Raw genomic sequence first — 20,006 nt, 5'->3', positions numbered from 1 at the left:
GAATGTCTCCACATCATTCATTGTCCTTGTAGGAGGCTGAGCAGCGCTCTCTTCCCTCGCAGTGGCACCGTATCATTTCATTGATCGACAGTGTCAGGATGGCTTATTTATGGATGCCATTGTGCTAGTGCCCTGGTATGCAGACGAGCGCACACACACGCGCACACACACACACACACACACACACACCCCCATATATATATATATAGAAACACACATACAAACACAAACACACACACACACACACACACACACACACACAGAAACACACGCACGCACGCACGCACGCACACACACTTGTACTGTGCTTCTATACACATCATAATCATTATCATCAGCTCAGACTCACCGAGGCCCTAAGTCTGAGAGGATGAGGAGACCTCTACCACTCCCATGACCTCCTGTGCTCACAGGAGAGGGGGGACATCCAAACAGTGCCTCCATTTTCAGGTTTATTTTAGTGTACTGCACTCTAACAAGGGAGGAGAAACTCTCAAAAGCTCAGAAAGTCTCCAGTGAATACCCAGTGCCCATTCAATCTCCATACGCAAGGCCATACTCAAGAAGCGGGCACCTCTTTCTAACCCTCTTGTGGCTTTTTTTCTTTCACTAAGAAAATAAAAGGGAACAAAAAAAAATGAAAATAATGCAGGTGCGTGCAAGTGGACTGGGGGAGGAAAGAAAAAAAAACAGACAAACAATATGTGGGCGCCATTTCCTGCTAAATAATTCTCCGGCGTTCATACTTTATTAATGGGCCAGTGGAGGGAGAGGCGGCGGGATGCGGGCTCCGCGGGGATGGGCACACAACGGAGAGTGGCGCGCGGAGGGCATCGATCTGTTTGGAGTAGGTAGCACTCTCACTGAGGCCGCGCGCCATCGGTCGGTTGGGGGCGGGTGGGGGTGACGGCCGGGGGGAGGGCAGGGTCGGGGCGTACAGCGATCATGCAGTCTCCGCCGACAGCGAGCCAATCAATGCGGCAGAGACATACTAGCGTTCAGATGCACTCTGATCAATCAGCGCGGGCGGACGCTTCCCCGCACACACGTCCGCAGATGTAAAATCTCACACACACACACACACACACACACACAAAAAGACTCTCACACACACATACACACGCACCCACACACACCCACCCACACACACACACACACACACACACACACACACACACACACACACACACACACACACACACACACACACACACACACACACACACACAACACAAACACAAACAGACACCCACACACACACCCATACAGACCTGGCTTTATAAGTAACACACATCAAAGCGTAAACACAACAGTAGAGGGGCATGCCTCGGTCGGACAGGAGTGGCGACATACACCTGATAACAAACGTGTCCAGGACTGCCTGTGCATCCGCCCACATACACACGCTCCCAGCCGTGCTATGCTTTTGAAGTAAAAATGATTCCTTAGTGGAAGCGACACTCACGCCCTTCATCGCATAAATATATAATGACATATAAATCCATCAATATATCAAACACTGCACAGGGAAAAAAAACACTTTGAAGAATATTAATGAGCCTCAATTTTTTTTCCCCTCCACATTTTCAACAGTGGCTCAGGACACGGCACGGCAGCAGTAACCGGCGAGATTCACTTCTCCCTGCGATTATTTATTTTGCTTACACTGCTCTTTGTCTTTCCACGATCGATCAAAGTGCCCAGTGGACTCCCCCTGGCTACACATTGTTCACTCTGCCTGTCCGGGGTTTTTCCAATTGTCTTTAATTACCCCGGCATCTCCATAAATACATTCATTACTCTGTTTTTATGTTTTTACTGCCCTTCTCCACCCTGTCTGGCTTGGTCAGAGAGCTCCTGTGTGAGTATGCAATGCTGCATAGAGGATGGGAATATCTAGGAGGCTGACGGCAAGTTCTTGCCCAGCCACTAGGTGGCGCTGTGCAGTAAGTGCGCTACTGTTGCATTTGAGCTACTGGTGCTGGAGACTGGAGGACGAGTAGCCATGCAGAATGGAAGCGTGCCTTAGCCCATCACTCCAGTCAGGTGCTCCCGCTGTATTTACTTATTTATTTGCCTCTGCACAGGCTGAGGGAGAATAAAGTCTCCCAAAAAGAATCAATTCACAGCCAGATTCACAAAGGGGTCAGCACGTGGACTGGGTGCATTATTCATTGTCAGCCAACACCATGTCTGATAATTGTTCATAAGCACAGGGTCGGCCGAGGAGTGCCGCTTAAGCAGTTTTGCCGTTGCTTAAAAACAGTGCTGCGTTGGTGAAAACGGGCCTACTCATATACTGTCAGGAATTCTGCTACTTGGCAAAAGGTTGGAATTACCATGTAGATAATTATGTCCGGCCAACATGGCGCCCTATCACGTTCTACCGTGGGATGAACAAAATGATCCCGGTAGCTACAAAGTAGATCATTAGTGCGACCGGCCAAGTATTGACAGAGCTGTGACATAGAGCCAAAGGAAGTGATGATACAGAAATCAATTCACATTCTTATAAGGTGTAGATCTGAAGCTATGTGATAAGGTATGGACTTTTCCGTTATGCGTTGATGACCACCTATCCATCTAAGGATATGCCAAAATACCACCTAAATATCCTAGTATTTCCAAAATGTTCCTTTTTCTTTCATTTCCGTCTGTGCTAGTTCTGTCAAATTATATATAAAAAAGCCAAATAGCCCATGTGTTCAGGGGAGCTAACTAACATATACAGTATAAGAGCAGAAAATTACCCTGCCTTTGTTGTTTCTCCTCTCAGGGCATAGGGAACTATTTTGGACAATTGCTGTGGTAGCATGGAAAGTTATTATCCCACACGGAAACCCTTAAGGATTTCTTGTCCTTGAACCACTCTCACCAACTGAGAGATCACGGAGATTGATTTCAGATGCCTAAGATAATGAAAACAGACAACTGTCCTGGAGCAAAAGCTACCAAAAAAAGAAACAAAAAAAATACAAGGCAAAAAGTGCACCTTCAGAAGTTTTCTGCAATATTGAGACAGAGTAGCACCCAGTGAACAGATCTATGAGACTTACAGAGTAGCATGACTGTATATGTTGGTTTGTGTGAGTCAGTTTGCAAGGGGAAGACAATGATCTCATAAACCTTTCCTTTTGCTCAAAATGAGGATACCAAAACAGTACAATTGTATGAAAAACACAGTTTGGGGTTTTGAGTTTTGTGTAGTGTCTTTAGTCTCATCATGGCTAATGGTCATGGCTATTTGTAGTCTTGTGTTTTATTTGTAGTCTTGGGCTAACTTCCTGTGCCCCTGTTTGTATTCTACTGTGCTGGCCTGCCGTGTGGCCTTGGCTTGTGAGCAAAGCGTCTGATTTGTATCCCGTGTTTCGTTATGCATGTGGGGCTTACCTCAACTGAGCATTGAAAACAGCCTGGTGAAATCACATCAGCTCGGGGAAAACGACTGTTTACCAGTCACCGGGCGCTTGCACAGATCTGAGGCTTTGAGCCCACGGGAGTGAACTCTTGCTATGCTTAATTGCGGCACCTTGAGGTGCCAGGTTCACGGCTGACATTTACACCCATTGTGATGTGTCATCAATTGGGGATTATGGAGTCCGTGGCTGGATTAGATCGCTCAGGTCACAGTTTAAGCACCATGGTCTAGAGATTCTCCACCCCCCGCTAGCTCTGTTGAGGCAGGCCTAGCAGCAGACTCCTGCGGGTGGCCATGATGAAGCTGCGATGTTGTACATTCTGCAATATATGCTTGTGAGCGAGGAACGCATTCATGCAGCAAGAAGCAGAGAAGATGAATAAAACATATCAGATTCATTTGCCACACTTTTTTAGTTTTGTTTTGTTTTTAGGGATTAAGGTCAGTCTGAAAGTCACCAAAGCAGTGGACTAGACAGCTGACAGAAAGAGAGGGACAGACACACTCACATACTGAAACAGCACAGTCCCAGAGACAGAGACAGAGACAGAGGGCGTCCCGAAGCCTAGGGGAGAGAAACATATTGCTTGTGTTGTTGCGAACACAAACATTTAATAGAAGGAATGAAGAAAGTGAACGCCGGCCGTGCATCTAAAGCAAGCATGATGGAGTAACTCACTGTCAGAGTCCACTTTTTGTACAGCCGCTGTAATAAATCACTGTGTATTTGAGAGGTTTAACACCAGAGGCAGACAGACATATTAGTAACTGCAAATGACAATATTGATACCTGAAATAGAAAAGTAATTTCAGTCCAATCAATACTAAAATGATTTGAGATGTAACAGCTTTGCTCATGGATGTTAACAAATCAAATCCACCATTGCCGGTCTACTCTGTGAAAAAGAATCAATCTTTTGAAAAAATGAGCCACGCTACACAACCTTATAACCGAACGGAAAAAGACCATGCAGAATAAACCTTAAGATCAGATCCTATTTCATCATGAATCCTTCCAAATGACTATTTTATACATCGATTTGTTTTAAAAGATAGAACACTGAAAGCATTTTGGCAATACGTCAAACAAAAAGCGTGTGTGTGTTGCCAGATTAGAACAAAGGAGCCGCGCCATTTGTTTGAAACAGCAGCCCTGTGAGCGTGGAAATGTCAAAGCGATTGCGCTGGTGGTGCCCGTGCGGAGCCATACGGCCCACGGAAACTCGGCAATATGTGCTTTCCCTCACGCGCCCGTCATGAACGCCGGCGCTGCCAAACGATGGGAGGATTGTGTTCCCGTGCACTTGACCCAGCGTGTGCCACCGTGATTCGCTGACCTGAAACAACTCCAAAGGCTACGCACAGCGGGCATCCTCCCTGCCATCTGCATGGCGTAGAGGAGAAGGGGAAAACACACACACACACACAACATACGGCTGTGCCACACACATGCTCGGCGCCCTCACAAACTACAAAAATGTGTGAAGAACGGAGAGTGCTGGCCCCGGTGTCCTTTGTTCACAGAACCCCAACGTGACGGGAATGCTAAATATCAAATATCATTTGTGCTGCACAAGACGCTGGTTAATCAGTTTGACATAAGGCAGAGTAGTGCTTTAAAAAAAATCATACAGCAAAAAAAAATCCCCCTTCATTTATTTCAAGTATTAAAGCAGCACTAAACAAGATTTGCTCTCCCCATACACCCATTCCCCATACACAAAAACAACCAAATACACGTCTTTTGCATCAAAGTATGAACATAATGCTAAAATATAGAGAGAATGCACCTACAGCTGAGTAGAAAAAGATCAAAATGGTTTGGAAACATATGTTATTGTAAAAAAGAACTGTTAAGGGTGCCATAAGATATTTCCGTTTTCTAAGTATGCATGTGCGTGCGTGTTAAATGCCACTCTATACACTAATCCAGCGAAACACGGAAGTAACACAAAACCGCCATTACTGCGTGACTGGCTGCTAAGAAATTAGCCCGTTGGTTCCATAGGCGGCTGTTGCAGAGGTTAGCTGTCATTAATACACGTCTTAATACCTTATGTTGTTAATAAATTACCTTCATTGGTAAGTTTTGGCACAGTCTGACATCACTGATCCAATGTTCCCTTTCACCTGACATTTTCTTTCATGAGCGGGATCTCTTATTAGACATTCTCTGACAGGATGCTTTCATTGAAAAGCACAGGCAAGTGTCACTCGTCACACTCGCAGGCACGCAGTAATGGCGATATTCAAGATGGCAGCACCCATAAAGTTCGCGCTGGATTAGTGTATTGAGGTGGCCGTCATAAGCATACACGATCCTGTGATTCATTCTGCCAAAGATGTTGTTGCTTTTCTGCTTCCATTCTGGGAAGTGGGCCTGCTGCCTGTCTGTCAGACAATCACTGTCATTTTGTATTCTAAAAGAGGGAATTGCTTATGCTAATAGTGTATGAGAATAGCTACAACGTCTAGACATTATTCTGGTGTCTTTCAAATATTTCTAAAATCTGAGCACATACACATGCATGCACGCCCAAACACTCACACTCTCTAACACACACACACACACACACACACTGAAATAAATGAAAACTGACCAATGTAATTTGGCAACACTGCATTACAGTTGGGAATAATAGCAGTGATCACATAGCCTAAGGTAACCATCCGTAAGCTTGATTTCCAATTTTGTAGAAAACAGGAATTATTACTAAGAGCTCTCTACACTTGATTTGATAACTATGTTCACCGCAGCCATTTCCTCCTGTTTAACTGCAACCTGTGCAGAGACCAGAGAAGCCATTTTCATATCATCTGACTACCTGATTTTTACGGGCAGCAGGGGTTGGCTAGCCATTGGGAATATATCCACAGCACATTTCCAAAACTGCGGCCATATGCATTTTTAATGGATCTACATTTGAGATTATTAATTCTCCCTTAAGAGTTAAGGCGGCCGCCGTGCCAGACCCGACAATAAATCCCCGAATTCTGGCAATTATCAAGCCGGCATCTGACATGCTTCCTGTCCAGTTCTCCTGCTAATTACTTCCAGGCAGCCATTGAACTCATCTGCATATTCAATTGGAGGCTTGGCAGGCGGCTCCTCAGACTGTTTAACATTACTGCTGACCCAAACAGAATGGAGCCGCGGGGGAACGAGGAAGGAGTCAGACTGGGCTGTCTGGGGGAGGAGGAGGGTGGTGGTGGTGGTGCTGGTGGTGGTGGTGGTGGTGGAGCGGGGGCGGAGGAGGCTCGACCAGCATGAAAGAGGATGTGTGTGGACGGTCAAAAGAGCGCGCCATGCGGAGAGTTTAATGCTTGTCAGGACGGCTCAGCGAGCCCTGAGTAAGAGAGGCAAGCGCGACCAAACACGAGCGCTTAAACAGCGGCGCGGCGTGGCACGGCGCACGCAAAGCGGAGTCCGCTCCAGGTCACGGGGAAAGACAGCGGAGGGTTGTGTTGAGGGCTCCGAAATGAACGTCAGAGGAATGTCAGACAATGTTAAATGAACTGTGGAGAGGGGTGTGCTTGTGTGAGCGTATGCGTGTGTGTGTATTGCTATGCTTTTACATGCAAGCAAGCAGGGTGGGAACATTTACAAGCACACACAGCTGCATACATTTATTCATTTGTCTTTCTATGCTTGCATGCACATTTGTGTGTGTGTGTGTGTGTGTGTGTGTGTGTGTGTGTGTGTGCGTGTGTGCTCTTCTTCCTCTCTGTGTGTGATTTTCTTTCTGTGTGTGTGTTTGTGTGTGTGTTAGAGCAGGGAGTCTTGAACATTTCTAGAGGTCAGGCTAGGTAGCCCTTACATGGGGGCTATTTTGCAAGGAAGCACAGCCTAATCTGACTGACACACTCTCAGGTCACTTTCATTTCCAAAGAGGGCAACCAGTGGTTGGATTCAACTCTTACCAAAACTGTTTGGAAGTACAGTAAACACAGAGCTCTGTCTTGTAAATCAACATTTTAAATGCATTTGTTTACTCAATTTCAAGGTTAATAAACATCCTTATTATTTAATACTGATGCCATCAGCGCAGGCATTGGTTGTGTACAAACTACGTGGTGCCTTTTGTTTTATCATCATATAAAGTCTGCTCCATGGCAGTCGTGATTGGTTCCTGGATTTTTGGTGATTCAGAAATCGGCTTGAACAGGAAGCTCGCTGGAGGAATCTGCCAGAGCAAATTCAAATGTCCTAACATTCGTCTGGTCTGCTATTTCACTAGTTCACCTATTGAAATGTTTGGTACAGAGAGATGATCGCAAGCGTGCAATGTCTGCTGACACTCCTTATGGATGGGGCGGGGCGGGGCGGGCAAACACGGGTACAAAGCTCCTAGAAGGTGGGCAATGGGGTGAGTTAATTACTGCCATTCATTCCTATGGGCACCTCCAGATATCAAGCATTCTGCGCTAGTAAAGCCCGCTGTCAGCTGTCAGTTTCTTATTGGCCATGCCAAACCCAGCCCACATCAGCTGTTCTACTGAGCTGATCGTTCCCTTCGCTCGCAGGTGGCTTCTCGCATAAGGGCACCTTATTTAAGCTACATCAGTCTGTTTACTCGCACGGACAAGTCCCCACTCCCAAAACATTATAATATTTGTCAGTTGTGAATAAGTTCACCGACCATGTTTTCTTGTGGGGATACTACTAACTCTTTTAACTGAAAAAATATTTTGCTTCCTGGCTACTTAGCAATCAGATGTCTCTTGATCTTGTCTGACTTTATGGCTAAGAGCTAAAAACACAGTTCTAAGAACTACTAACTGGAGAGGCTTCGCCAGAACGATTCAGTTCTCAAGGCTGTTTTTACATTTTCTTCTTGATCATCACCTTGACGATGTTGCACCTAGGCCTACATTAACAAGTCACTCACAACGGTCGGAAAACATTCCACATAAGGTTGTTTGGCTTTTCCTCTTTTTTTGCGCTGACTTTATAGAGAAAATGGGTATTTCAAACATAAACATCCTCCAATCGTTGCTCCAATCGTTCAATCAACCTCCAAACTAGGAACTGAGCACAAGCTCAAGCCCCAGACTATGCTTACAAGGAATCTCTGTTTCTGGCAGTCTGTGCTAGCAGACAGACGCTGGCTGGCGGGAGACGACAGAGCGGCCGATTGAAATTAGCCATACCTGGGAGCAGGCTCCAAAATCCGGAACAACTCGCCCCTGAGACAGACCCTCGGTCCCCACACTTAAATCCCAACACTCACATGCTCGCTCCTCTACGATATGCACACACTCACTATCTTGCTGTCATTCCTCATTCCATTCCTGACTAGAAGCCCACATTGTCTCAGAGATAACGAGAGTGGGAGCAATGGCCACAATAATGCTTGCTTTAATGACACAAATGGTCCCCAACTAATAGATATGGATTGTTTTGATGATGCAGGACAATTTCATATAACAGTGACAAATCATTTTCTGGAACCCCTGTTTATGGGTTTCACATCCCCAAGGGGTGTTTGGACACCATCTTGACCACCACTGCTAGAGGATCCTCAACACAGATTAAGTCTCAGTATAGGACAGGTGACCACTGCCCAGGGGAGTCACCATTCCTAGCGTGGCACACATGGACCTGGCTGTGCTCCACGAGGGCCACCATACTCATAAGCGTTTGACTCCCCTATTTTAGATAACCCTGGACAGGGCAAACGGGGACCAACACCCCTCTCTGAGTGTGATTGATGAGCCTGATTTGTCCACTGATGAGAAAAAGTTGAGAATGACTGTCCAGCATGTGAGGTGTTCACTGGCGAGCAGGGACAAGGCCTCACTATTGATAAATGACTGCAGGTGATTATTCATTGTCTCCCTTGGAGAGCGAAGGGCCAAGGAGATGCATCAGCCCCTCGTATGAAGTGTTCAAGTATAATGATGACACTGTATGTGTTTACATAAAGTTTGTGGTAGATCTACATATTGCTCAAATAAAATGGTTACATATTACATATTTTTTTCTATATCATTGTAAAAGTAAGGCCTCTGTCTATATGAAATGAGATTATAAGTGGATATTTGTGCGTGACTGACACAATGCACATGTGATGATTTTATGTTCAAAATATGAAAATTGAAAGGGGGATTAAAACTTCACAAAGCACTGGCAGCCAGTGAGAAAAAGACAGTGAAGCAAAAAATTATTTGTCACCCAACATGGATACGCACCTTCCCGAAATGGATTTCGTGAGAAATATGGACATGATTTAACGTACGCATAAATTCCAAAGTAATATTAAATATTTAAAACTAAAGTCTACTGCTCAGAGGGTGATACAGTTGTATAATCATGAACAACTATATCCATCACCATCTCCATCTATACTGGCAGCTTTAATATTGCTTTTTTATTGCAATGCTGCATTTGCATTTAACGACTCAAAGAGCAAGCTGTCACTCAAAGTCTGTGGCATTTTCATTTGGGGCAACCAGTGTGTGTGTGTGTGTGTGAGACACAAAGAGCGTGTATGTGTGAGTCTGTGTGTGTTTGTGAGTGTGTTTTTTCTACTGTTACTGTACTTAAAATGGGTGCGGAGCCACGAGAGCTAGTCACTTTACCCTCATAAATCACCCGTCAAAAACCATTATTATTTCATAATTGCGGTTCATTATTGCGGCATTGTCATATTCTAGCCTTCACGTCTATTTATTCATTTCTATCCATCTTGGTGGATCTAACACAGATTAATGAAGCGCTCACCTGGTTGGAATAATTGATGTGGCAATTCAGAGCAAACAGGGTGGGAAGGGGATACATCCCAAATGCACAGAGCTTTAAGTCGAGCCTTGACGTCAGTCCAAGCAAATAACTCCACTCTTGTGTTTCAGGGATTGCATTTCCAGGGAGGTACATATTTAAAGTATGCTTCTCAAGGGAGAATAAGTGTCACATGAAAAGAAAAACGCATACTACTTTAACTATTACCATTACTGCATACTGTAATTAGCATCATGTACTGTAGAAAATCCCACCGCGATACCACTACCACTGGAAATCTGAGTAAAGTACAAATGACACCATTTATGTAAGTAGGGCAGCCTTCTAGTCCCAGTTACAGAAGTACTTCTGAAACCTTCTCCGGACCTATAGTGGCTTTCACTTAAATCACAAATCCCCCTTTAGTAAGCCAAAGGAAGGGTAGATGTGAGTTTGTATACTACAGCAAAAATGCACCCCACTCCACAGCGCAAGGCAATGCTGACGGCTGACTCAGTGAGAGGTCTTGTGAATGGCTGTGCCAAGTTCAAGTAAGATTATGAGAAGGGCAGGTCTGAAAAAAAAAATACTTTGCTTAGTGTATTTTGTTGTTCATTTTTGGATAGCTGGTAACTGCGATGGACAGAGCCTGAGCCTAATGTGAGTGTGTGAGTGTGTTCTTCTGTCTCTTCTAAACACGCTTTCAAATACGTTTAATACAGCTTCAACACTCGACTTATGTTCAGAGACGGAAGGTATTTTCTTCATGGAACGTTGGAGCATGTAATCTAATTTGCTTTGTAAGTCCAACTATGGTATGTCGGAGTGGCTGTTGTTTATACTGTTGTTTACGCTGTGTCACAGAATATTGACCATAAAATAAATGGAAACCCTGATTAATTAAAATTTGTATTTCAGATTTTGCCACAGCTTTTGTTTTCTGGCATTAAAACAGAGAAGTTTCCCTGGCATTAGCCAATGTCCATTTTTCATGAATGAAACTCATAAGAGACTCTCAATAGTACTGTGAATTGGCTAATAGGAATGGAATGTAATCCATCAACAAGCCAGGACTGGTGCTCAATAATTTTGGGATCTACTTAGCATGTTTCGCTTCTAAATATACGCAATTCTACTCAAATGGAAACCATTTTTGATTAACAATGACACTTTTATGAAATTTCACCACCCCCTTGGAGGACAACACCATCTGACGTACACAAAACAGAGAACACAGAACTGCCATGGCAACAGCAGCAGAGCTGACCAGGCAGTTATCAAACACAAAAACATCCATACGGCAAAAATGAATAAAAACAAAACAGATGATTAAGTAGTCAACATTGGCATATGTCAGTATATTACCACATCAAGGGCAGGAGTTAATGTGCTATCAATGTCCCAGCACACCTCTTGTACAAAACACTGCAGAGTGTAAAGAGTGTAAAGTAGAATTTCACTGCCAACACGACGCAGGTGTGAGTGAGACATAAATGGATCAATCATAGACTGGTTTATATACAGTCTATGGGATCAATTCATTTTGTCTTCATCTCTGATGTGACATAACAATGCGTTTAACTATGCATCTAAAACATGCTGTAGTTGGATGTGATATGCAAGTGGAATTCTCTTAAGTGTAAGTGGAATTCTCTAACAATAGACAGCCGTCATACGCAGAATGACTTGTTTGCACGTTGACCAGCCCTAATAATGAAGAGATGTTCGATCATACATCACTTGATGGTCTACTGTACTTACAGTGATGATGAGCAGGATGCCTTTCAGCAGGGTCATCAGTGATGTGATAGGCTGGATGACCACCTGGGCCAGTAGAATTCCCAGAGACAGTATCCACGTGAAGGCCGGGATGACGTAGATGTGACTGTAAACAAAAAAACAGATAAATGTCAATCACTGAGAAAGTATTGGCTACTTTCCATCACTGGGTCGACATTGGGAGCCAAAGTACTTCTTTAAAGGTCTTTGCACCCGTTACCAAGTAGATGCAGAATTGAACATGTGAAGTTTTACCCATTGTCTACTACTACCATCTATCCACGGAGATCAGATCAGCCCCAACTATAACCTGCTTTAGCAAGAGGCTAAAAAACACATTTTATGGCATTCAAAGAATCATTTGACTGCTGTGTTTGTGGGGCTGGGTGCTTTGGAGCTGTACAACTAGATTATCATACACTGCTATTTATTTCATATTTACTACTTATTGTTTAAGTGTCTTCGGCTTGACGTTTTGACACACTGAATGACCTCTATGTCCAATAATGTGCCATACAAATAAACTTGAACTTGAACGAAACAGCTTATGCCAGTTTATGAAACCCAAAAATGGCGAATAAAAGAGTGTACACAACCAATCTATCGGCTAAATAAAAACAAAATAGAAGAAACTATAATAGCCATTTCAGCAGCTAATAAACTGCGATTTGGTGTGAAGCTCATCTGTTCAATATAATTTTGTTCTCCTCTAATGGATTGCCATTGTGAGGGTGTGAGTACTGTTGGAGGGATGAAATAACATATTGATTGCCACTCTGTGGGGATCACGCTGGATTCTCTAGCTTCTATCTCTCTCTGCCTGCCTCGCCTTTAACCTGACCTGATTTCAAAGTCTGTGTCTGCCTTTAATGTGTTGCTAATGAAGCATTCAAGCACATATGTGCAGGGCAGCAGCCCCACCCCGCCCAAGTGGAAGCTGTGAATATCATTCAGGTTAAGTATTTACTGGGGTGTAACAAACTAAATTACCTTTCCAATGCGATCAGTGCAATTACAGAGAAATACCACCGGGATTAGTGGCACAGCTAGCAGCGCTCACAACGAATTTACACTTTCGCCGTTGATTCTGGTAACTTCCACAGCAGGGACGGTTTGCCAAGAAGTGTTCTCTCTCTGTTTTCCTACTTTTGTTACTGATTTCTTTGTCCTTGCTTTAAGTGTGTTTCATTCTGTCTGATTGATTCAGTCAGTCTCATGGTCTGCTGTGTTACATCAATATGAAACATCTCCACATTCATCTATTCTAAGGCATTTGTATAGAGAGAAAAACGGACACTTGTTATGATCTAGCATGGAAACAGCAAACAGTGAGAGATAATTGATGATGAACAGCAGTTATGTGTTCACATGTCTAATTTTACACCGGCGAGGCTCATTACAGAGACCATTCAGTTTCAACAATCACTACTAATGATAGTGACTCAGTGCTCCTGCTCCGCGCCATTTTAAGATCTGTTCATATTTTCAAACCGAGCCACCTCAAAGTGATGATGATTAACATTCTTTTAATACCTGATCCAAATAAAGCGTGTGAATTACAATCATGAAATTCACACTACTTCTGGTAGAGATGCAGCCATACTACCACTTGGCCCGGAATGGATCACTGTTCGGAAATTATACAAATTATGTGTACACGCAATTTAGCAGAATAATATATACATATTTCTAGATTATTCTAATACTCTCTTGTTCGGGTAGCGCAGAGAAACTGCAGAGTGTGAGCCCTCATTGGAGTAGCGTCACTGCACTTGAGCGACTATAAAATTACCAAACAGAGTGGCATGTTTATTCAGCACAACTGATTAATTACGTCCCAGCAGATTTGCGATCAGACTGCGGTCTGACTGCAGTGCCTGCAAATGTTATGACAAGATCTTATCTTGAGATGTCTGTTCGGCATTCACATTCACTTTGGGCAAAGTATCAAGGGCACTATAGATACACTTGGAAGGCAAATAAATTTCCCTGAGGGCATTTGTTCCAATCGATGTACGTCTCAGCCAAAGCCAAAATCGTACAAGTAAAGACACTAATGTATCATAATACTCTTCATCTGACCTCTCAAGGCCACAGCTCATAAACAAGAGCCAATTTCTGACTCCTGTTCATTTCAAAGAGCTTATGGGATGTTCAGTTATGATGCATATGAAAGGGGATATGTGCCAGGTCTACCTTTTTCTTACTTTGGATGAACATTTTTGGATCACAAGTGCATTTCCAACATTTGTTATGTTAGCTCAGCTGTCAACTGTCATAACATCTGAAACACTGCTAGTAGTATGTCTGGCAACATTTTCTTCAATATGTTTCAAAATCCCCTCTGATGGTGAAAAGGACTCATTAAACCACAACAAAAGAGAACATAACTTGTTTTTTTGTTTGAACGGACCGGCATCTTTACTTCTGCCTTTTGATTGTGCCCAAAACATAGTGCTGAAACATCTGTGGCCATCTGTGCGAGTGTTCCAGGTTGAAGGAAATGTCAGTGGCACAGTGGAGAGCAGTTCAGGGGAAATAAAAACACAAGCATTCAAGAACAAACTGCCAGGTGTCATTTGATATGTAAATGAGAAGGAGACAATATTTTGCATAGCTCAAATCCACCCAGAGGACAGCCAGAGGACGCACTGGAGTGACTTTACTAGACACATACGGCAGAGGAGGATCACAAATATGAAGCCCTGCAGGAGAACAAGGGAGAAATAAACCGGGCGATAAATATTGAGGAAATGATTTACAATTCTGACTAAATTTTTGATTTGTGCACAGAAATGAGGAATTAGTGCTCTTAATATAATTATCCCAATGATTCGTGTAATACAGACAGTGCCCACCACATTGGCACCACTAGTAAAGATGAATACAATACTAAAAGAGGTATAACTTTAAATACAACATTAAAGGAAAGCAAAGGAAAGTCAATGTATTCAGTTAATACATACAGCATTTTACCATTATCTATCAATCTGATGAATTGATTGTATTAGAAATCAACAAAAGTGGTTGTTTTATATACTAGGTGACTGTTAACCTTTAATTTTCCCACGTGCACTTGCCTTGAGCAGAACCTCAATAAATAAGTTAAAGGGATAGTTCGGGTTTTAAGACACGAAGTTATATGGGTTCCCTGTCAGCAACGTTGTGCATCAGCACTGACTTACCCCCCCGACAGCGTCCTGTGAGCCGAGATCCAGCCGGTTTTTGATCGTTTTTGATGCTGAAGAAAGTAGTCCGGCAAGTTGCTGGGGTCACGAAAGTAAAGTGTTTTTCTTCTCAAAACCATATGCGTTCAAAAGAGTGATATATTTGCACCACAAAAAAGTTGTCCAGGAAAAATTCAAACCTCGTTATCACTTGGCACTATTTTTCTTGATTCCTATCACTGCGCGCTACTGACAGCTGGACAACGTTTTTGTGGTGCCCCAGCAACTTGCCGGACTACTTTCTTCAGCATCAAAAACGATCAAAAACCGGCTGGATCTCGGCTCATGGGACGCTGTCGAGGGGTAAGTCAGTGCTGATGCACAACGTTGCTGACAGGGAACCCATATAACTTCGTGTCTTAAAACCCGAACTATCCCTTTAATGTTAGAGTGTCAAGAGTCCCACACTTCACCCCATAGCCACTTTTGTTCCATCTCCAAAGTTAGGTACACAAAAACACATCATGCATGGACAAGAATGAGATATTGCATATTGATTCATTGTTACACTGTACTTCATCATGTAAATACTCTGGAACAAGGACTTCATAAAATAAAGCACATTTTTTAAAAACAAAAAAACACACACAAACACGGCTTTTAGCACCACTGAATTTATCCCTTAAAGCAGGGGTCGGCAACCTGCGGCTCTGGAGCCGCATGCGGCTCTTTAGCGCAACCCTGGTGGCTCCCTGATCGTCTTCAAAAATGTATGAAAATGAATGGGGGGATTTTTGTTTGTTTGTTTTAATATGGTTTCTGTATCAGGACAAACATTCTTAACGTTTTCCAATGTTGTAAAAATGTGCACAATAAATATTAAAGTTCAACATTTCTGTCAACGAAGATTTGATAGCCTGCGACACACGTTTCAGGGCGGCGCCGTGCCATGCAGGTGGCTGTGGTTGTAAACAAACCGGCGGGTGTCAGCATGGCCATGGCATGGATCCCAAAGGGAAAAAGAGAAAGATAGCCGATGAGATCAGAGAATTTAATTTCAATTTCAATTTCAATTTAATTTCAATTTCAATTTAAATTTAAGGCAGAATGGACCGAATCATTTGCTTTCATTGCCATTGCGGAAGGATTGCCTGCATGTTTGCTTGCTTTGTAATGAGAAGTTGGCGAACAACAAAAAGAGAGACATTTAGAAAGACATTTTCAGGGAAGGCATGCTACATTTGCAGCCGACTACCCAGTTGGGACTGAGAGAAAAAGTGCGATTGCAGTAGCCTACTTCTGGAGAAATTTTGTTGCAACCTGAGAGATATTAAAACGTGGAAAACAACGGTTCACGGACGGTGATTACACAAAGTTGAACTTAAAGCACCAGCGGAGTAGCCTAGTCACGTGGTGTGTCATTCTCTCCGAGATGCGCTGTAGGGAAAAACATTTAATCATGAAAGCTCATTATGTAGCCTCGTTGTAGCCTACTTAGTCATTTTGATAGTAGGCTAATATAGATAATATACACTTACAGCCTGTGTTACCTTCATATAAGGCTTACATAAGGCTTTTCATTTTTTGCGGCTCCAGACAGATTTGTTTTTTGTTTTTTTGGTCCAAAATGGCTCTTTGAACATTTTGGGTTGCCGACCCCTGCCTTAAAGCCTCCCTTTGCCCACCACAGAGCTCTTAGTCTTCTTTTGTAACATCTCATAAAGTCATTTTAGGATTTGAGAGCATTCCTCTTTACACAATATCTCCAGATCATGCCGATATCTAGGTCCTCTATTGGGCATCCACTTTCTAAAGCTCATCTCATTGGTTTCCTATGTAGTTCGGGTGAGGGAACTGAGATAAGCATGGCAGAGACAGGCTTTTGTGTACAGTACACAAAATCATGTGCAGACCTACAGTAAACCAGGTCTGTGTAGACCTGGACATACATTTTGGATCAATGACCTGCTGGATGATCCAATCATGACCCACTTTTAGTGTCTTGGCAGAGGGATCCAGATTTTCATTTAAAATGCTCAGGAATTTCATGGAGTTAATGATACCATGAACCCTGATGAGGTTCCCAGAGACAGACCCACATCACAGACCCTCCACCACAGTTATACTGTAGGCATGGGGTTCCACCTTCAATCCACCTTGAATGTTTGTTGAAAACAAAATCTTTTCATCTGACCATAGAACACAATTCTACACAAAGTCCCAGTAGCATTTAGAAACGGCAGCCATTTACATTTGAAGATTTCAGGTGCAAAACCCTTTAAATCCATCTGACCACTTTTCTGTTTTTTCTTTATCAGGCTCCTGTAGGTTTTTGCCTGCCTACAAATAGATATTTTCAAAGATCACTTGTGATGGGTTTTTCAGTGATCAAAAGTGCTACTGTGTTCCTAGTTGTTTTATTGCGAAACTAAAATAAATCCCCTGAAGATTATTTAGTATGCCTTTTTGACTTATCTTTACCAGGCGTGCCAATAAAAGTGGAATGCGCTGTATATATTTCACAATTTATTCATTTGAATACAATTAATTATTTGCTCTCTTCTCATTCTCATTCATGCCTATGGTATCATTCTAGTCTTGCATGCACAAAACAAAGTAAATTGTGCAAATGAACAAATTAAAGTAATTAACATGCATTAATTGTAAATCATCTACTCATTATTCATTGCATTCCAACCTGTATCATCTGCAGTGCATTTAATGCAAATAACCTGCCCATGACAACTTCATATTTTGAAATGAGCCGCACTGATTTAATTTTGCTGTTTTACTTTGATCATTTTATTTGAAGTGATGAGCCCAATAGAGATGTAGCTGAGGCACAGAAACGTCCCTTTTACAATATCACTTGCAGGAGCCCAGTGTGCAGTGGATGGAATGAGATGGACATATTTAACGAATGCACATTTCAAAGCAAACCTCAAAAATAGAAATGTACTGAACATCATAAACATCACACCGAGAACTCTTTTTTTTTTTTTACTTCACTGATGACAGCCTGCCACATTTAGCAACCACATCAAAGTGTTCCTTCCTCCAAAAACATCCATAAATAAATATTTTGGAATGCCACATGAATATTTAATGGTTTCAATTCTGACACAGATCAATTCTACCCAGTGATAATTCATATCTCCAGCTATCATCAACTTGTCCAGCTATTTCCATACAGGAGGGGACCTCTGTGACCCTTACCCACTCTCCAACCCCGACCCCCCCCCCCCCCCACACACACACACACAATCCTGAATATTTCTCAGACAGAGGAGAGAAGTTAATGAATAAACCACACCTGCATTTTCTCACATCTCTTTATGACTTAATCATGCCATTTTCTCTGGTGGTCATGACAAAGCTGAAGCAGAGAGATGGATAAAGACAAAGACAAAAAGAGATGGAGGAAGGGGTGAAGAAAGACGGCGAAAAATGAAGACATACAGAGGGGAGCCAGAAGAGTAAGACAGGATGAAGAGAGAGGAAAACAAAAAAGAAAAAGAGAGTGAGAGCAAGAGGAAAGGCTGAGACTGAGGGAGTGTGAAAGGGAGAGAGGCACAGAGAAAGCAAGAAAGAAAGAGGGGGAAAGATAGAGAGAGAAAGAGAGAGAAAGGGAGAGAGAGAAAGGGAGGCGAGAGAGAGAAGGAGAGAGAGAGGGAGGGAAAGGGAGAGGGAGAGAGGGAGCAGTGTGAAATGAGAGTGTCCCTGCCCAGATGGGAACTGTGACAGCGCACATTTGTCTGTGACAACCTAATCGCCCCACGCTGGAGACGACGCCACACCAAAGTGACATCACAAGGGGGAGGACAAGCTTCCAGTCATCATGGCTTCATCAGGATCCCTCATCTCCCATTAAAATGCACATTCATAGCCAACCATTACCAGCACAACACGTCTACACGTCTCACCGACGGATGAAAAACCGGCACAAAATAGTCATTTCAGTGCAAGATGATGGCCACACAGAAATGCAAAATTCAGTTCACATATTATATCATGAGGGTATTACATTATAAAGTCGGTGGAAATGTCAATGCACTAAAAACACTTATAGACTCGAGCGATATAATGCCCTATGCAATGTTTTCAGATGAGCTCATAAACTCATAACAGTGTATGTCAGACGATCAACTTTAGACAAATAACATCCAGCAGATGCTGACAACATCACATTCTATTCAGCTTTATAAATAAATTACGGCGCAATATGATTCTATCATGCTGTTTATGGAGGTTATAAATACATTACACAGTAATATAAAAGCAAATATCATGCATATTGCATACAGACCAGAAATGTCACAGAAACAAAATCCCAAGTATACTTCCATTACCTCAACACTCACAGATTTAAATATTTTAAGGGCCTCGTAGCATAAGAAGGCCCACTTTTACAGGGCCATATTTTTACCCATGTGTGTTTGCTCCTTGAGAATTGTCCCCATTCTCTTGGCTCTGCAACCACATCCTTCTATCAAGTGAGCCACACAAGCTCAAAGCTCTGTTCAGTGGGAAACTCATGTGACGATTCTTCATAAATACAGGATGATATGAAATACACAGATCAGTTAATCCTACAAATAAACACAAGGGTCACAAATGGCGCAGCAATATACTGACACTCCAATTCTGGGGTGCATTTTGCATACAACTAAGGAGGTCGCTTTACTGAGGAGATCTTTTTACTAACATGGTACGATGCATCGCTCAACTAACCAACATCTAAGTTACGACTGTTTCGTCGTCCTACTTACATAGTACTTTGTCAGTTTGGACCATGATATTTTCCAAACTTTAGTAGTCTGGACTAAGGTGATTAATGACGCATAGTAATACGTGGACTAGCACACCAATAACTTAATGATGGGCTACCTTAGTTTAATCAGTGAATCATCGTGTTTTTGTT

At 42.8% G+C, this 20,006-nt stretch overlaps 1 protein-coding gene across 1 annotated transcript in view; it reads right to left on the bottom strand.

The window, feature by feature from the left end:
* si:ch211-51h4.2 (uncharacterized) overlaps window positions 1-20,006 on the bottom strand; it is an 80,834-nt gene that overhangs the window by 37,263 nt on the left and 23,565 nt on the right. Inside the window, exon 6 of the mRNA XM_062555416.1 lies at window positions 11,901-12,024. Coding sequence (XP_062411400.1) covers window positions 11,901-12,024 — 124 coding nt within the window. The remainder of the gene's footprint in view (window positions 1-11,900; window positions 12,025-20,006) is intronic.

This window comes from Sardina pilchardus, chromosome 15 (assembly GCF_963854185.1).
Source record: "Sardina pilchardus chromosome 15, fSarPil1.1, whole genome shotgun sequence".
Lineage (NCBI taxonomy): Eukaryota > Metazoa > Chordata > Actinopteri > Clupeiformes > Clupeidae > Sardina > Sardina pilchardus.
This window is presented reverse-complemented; position numbering and strand designations above follow the sequence as displayed.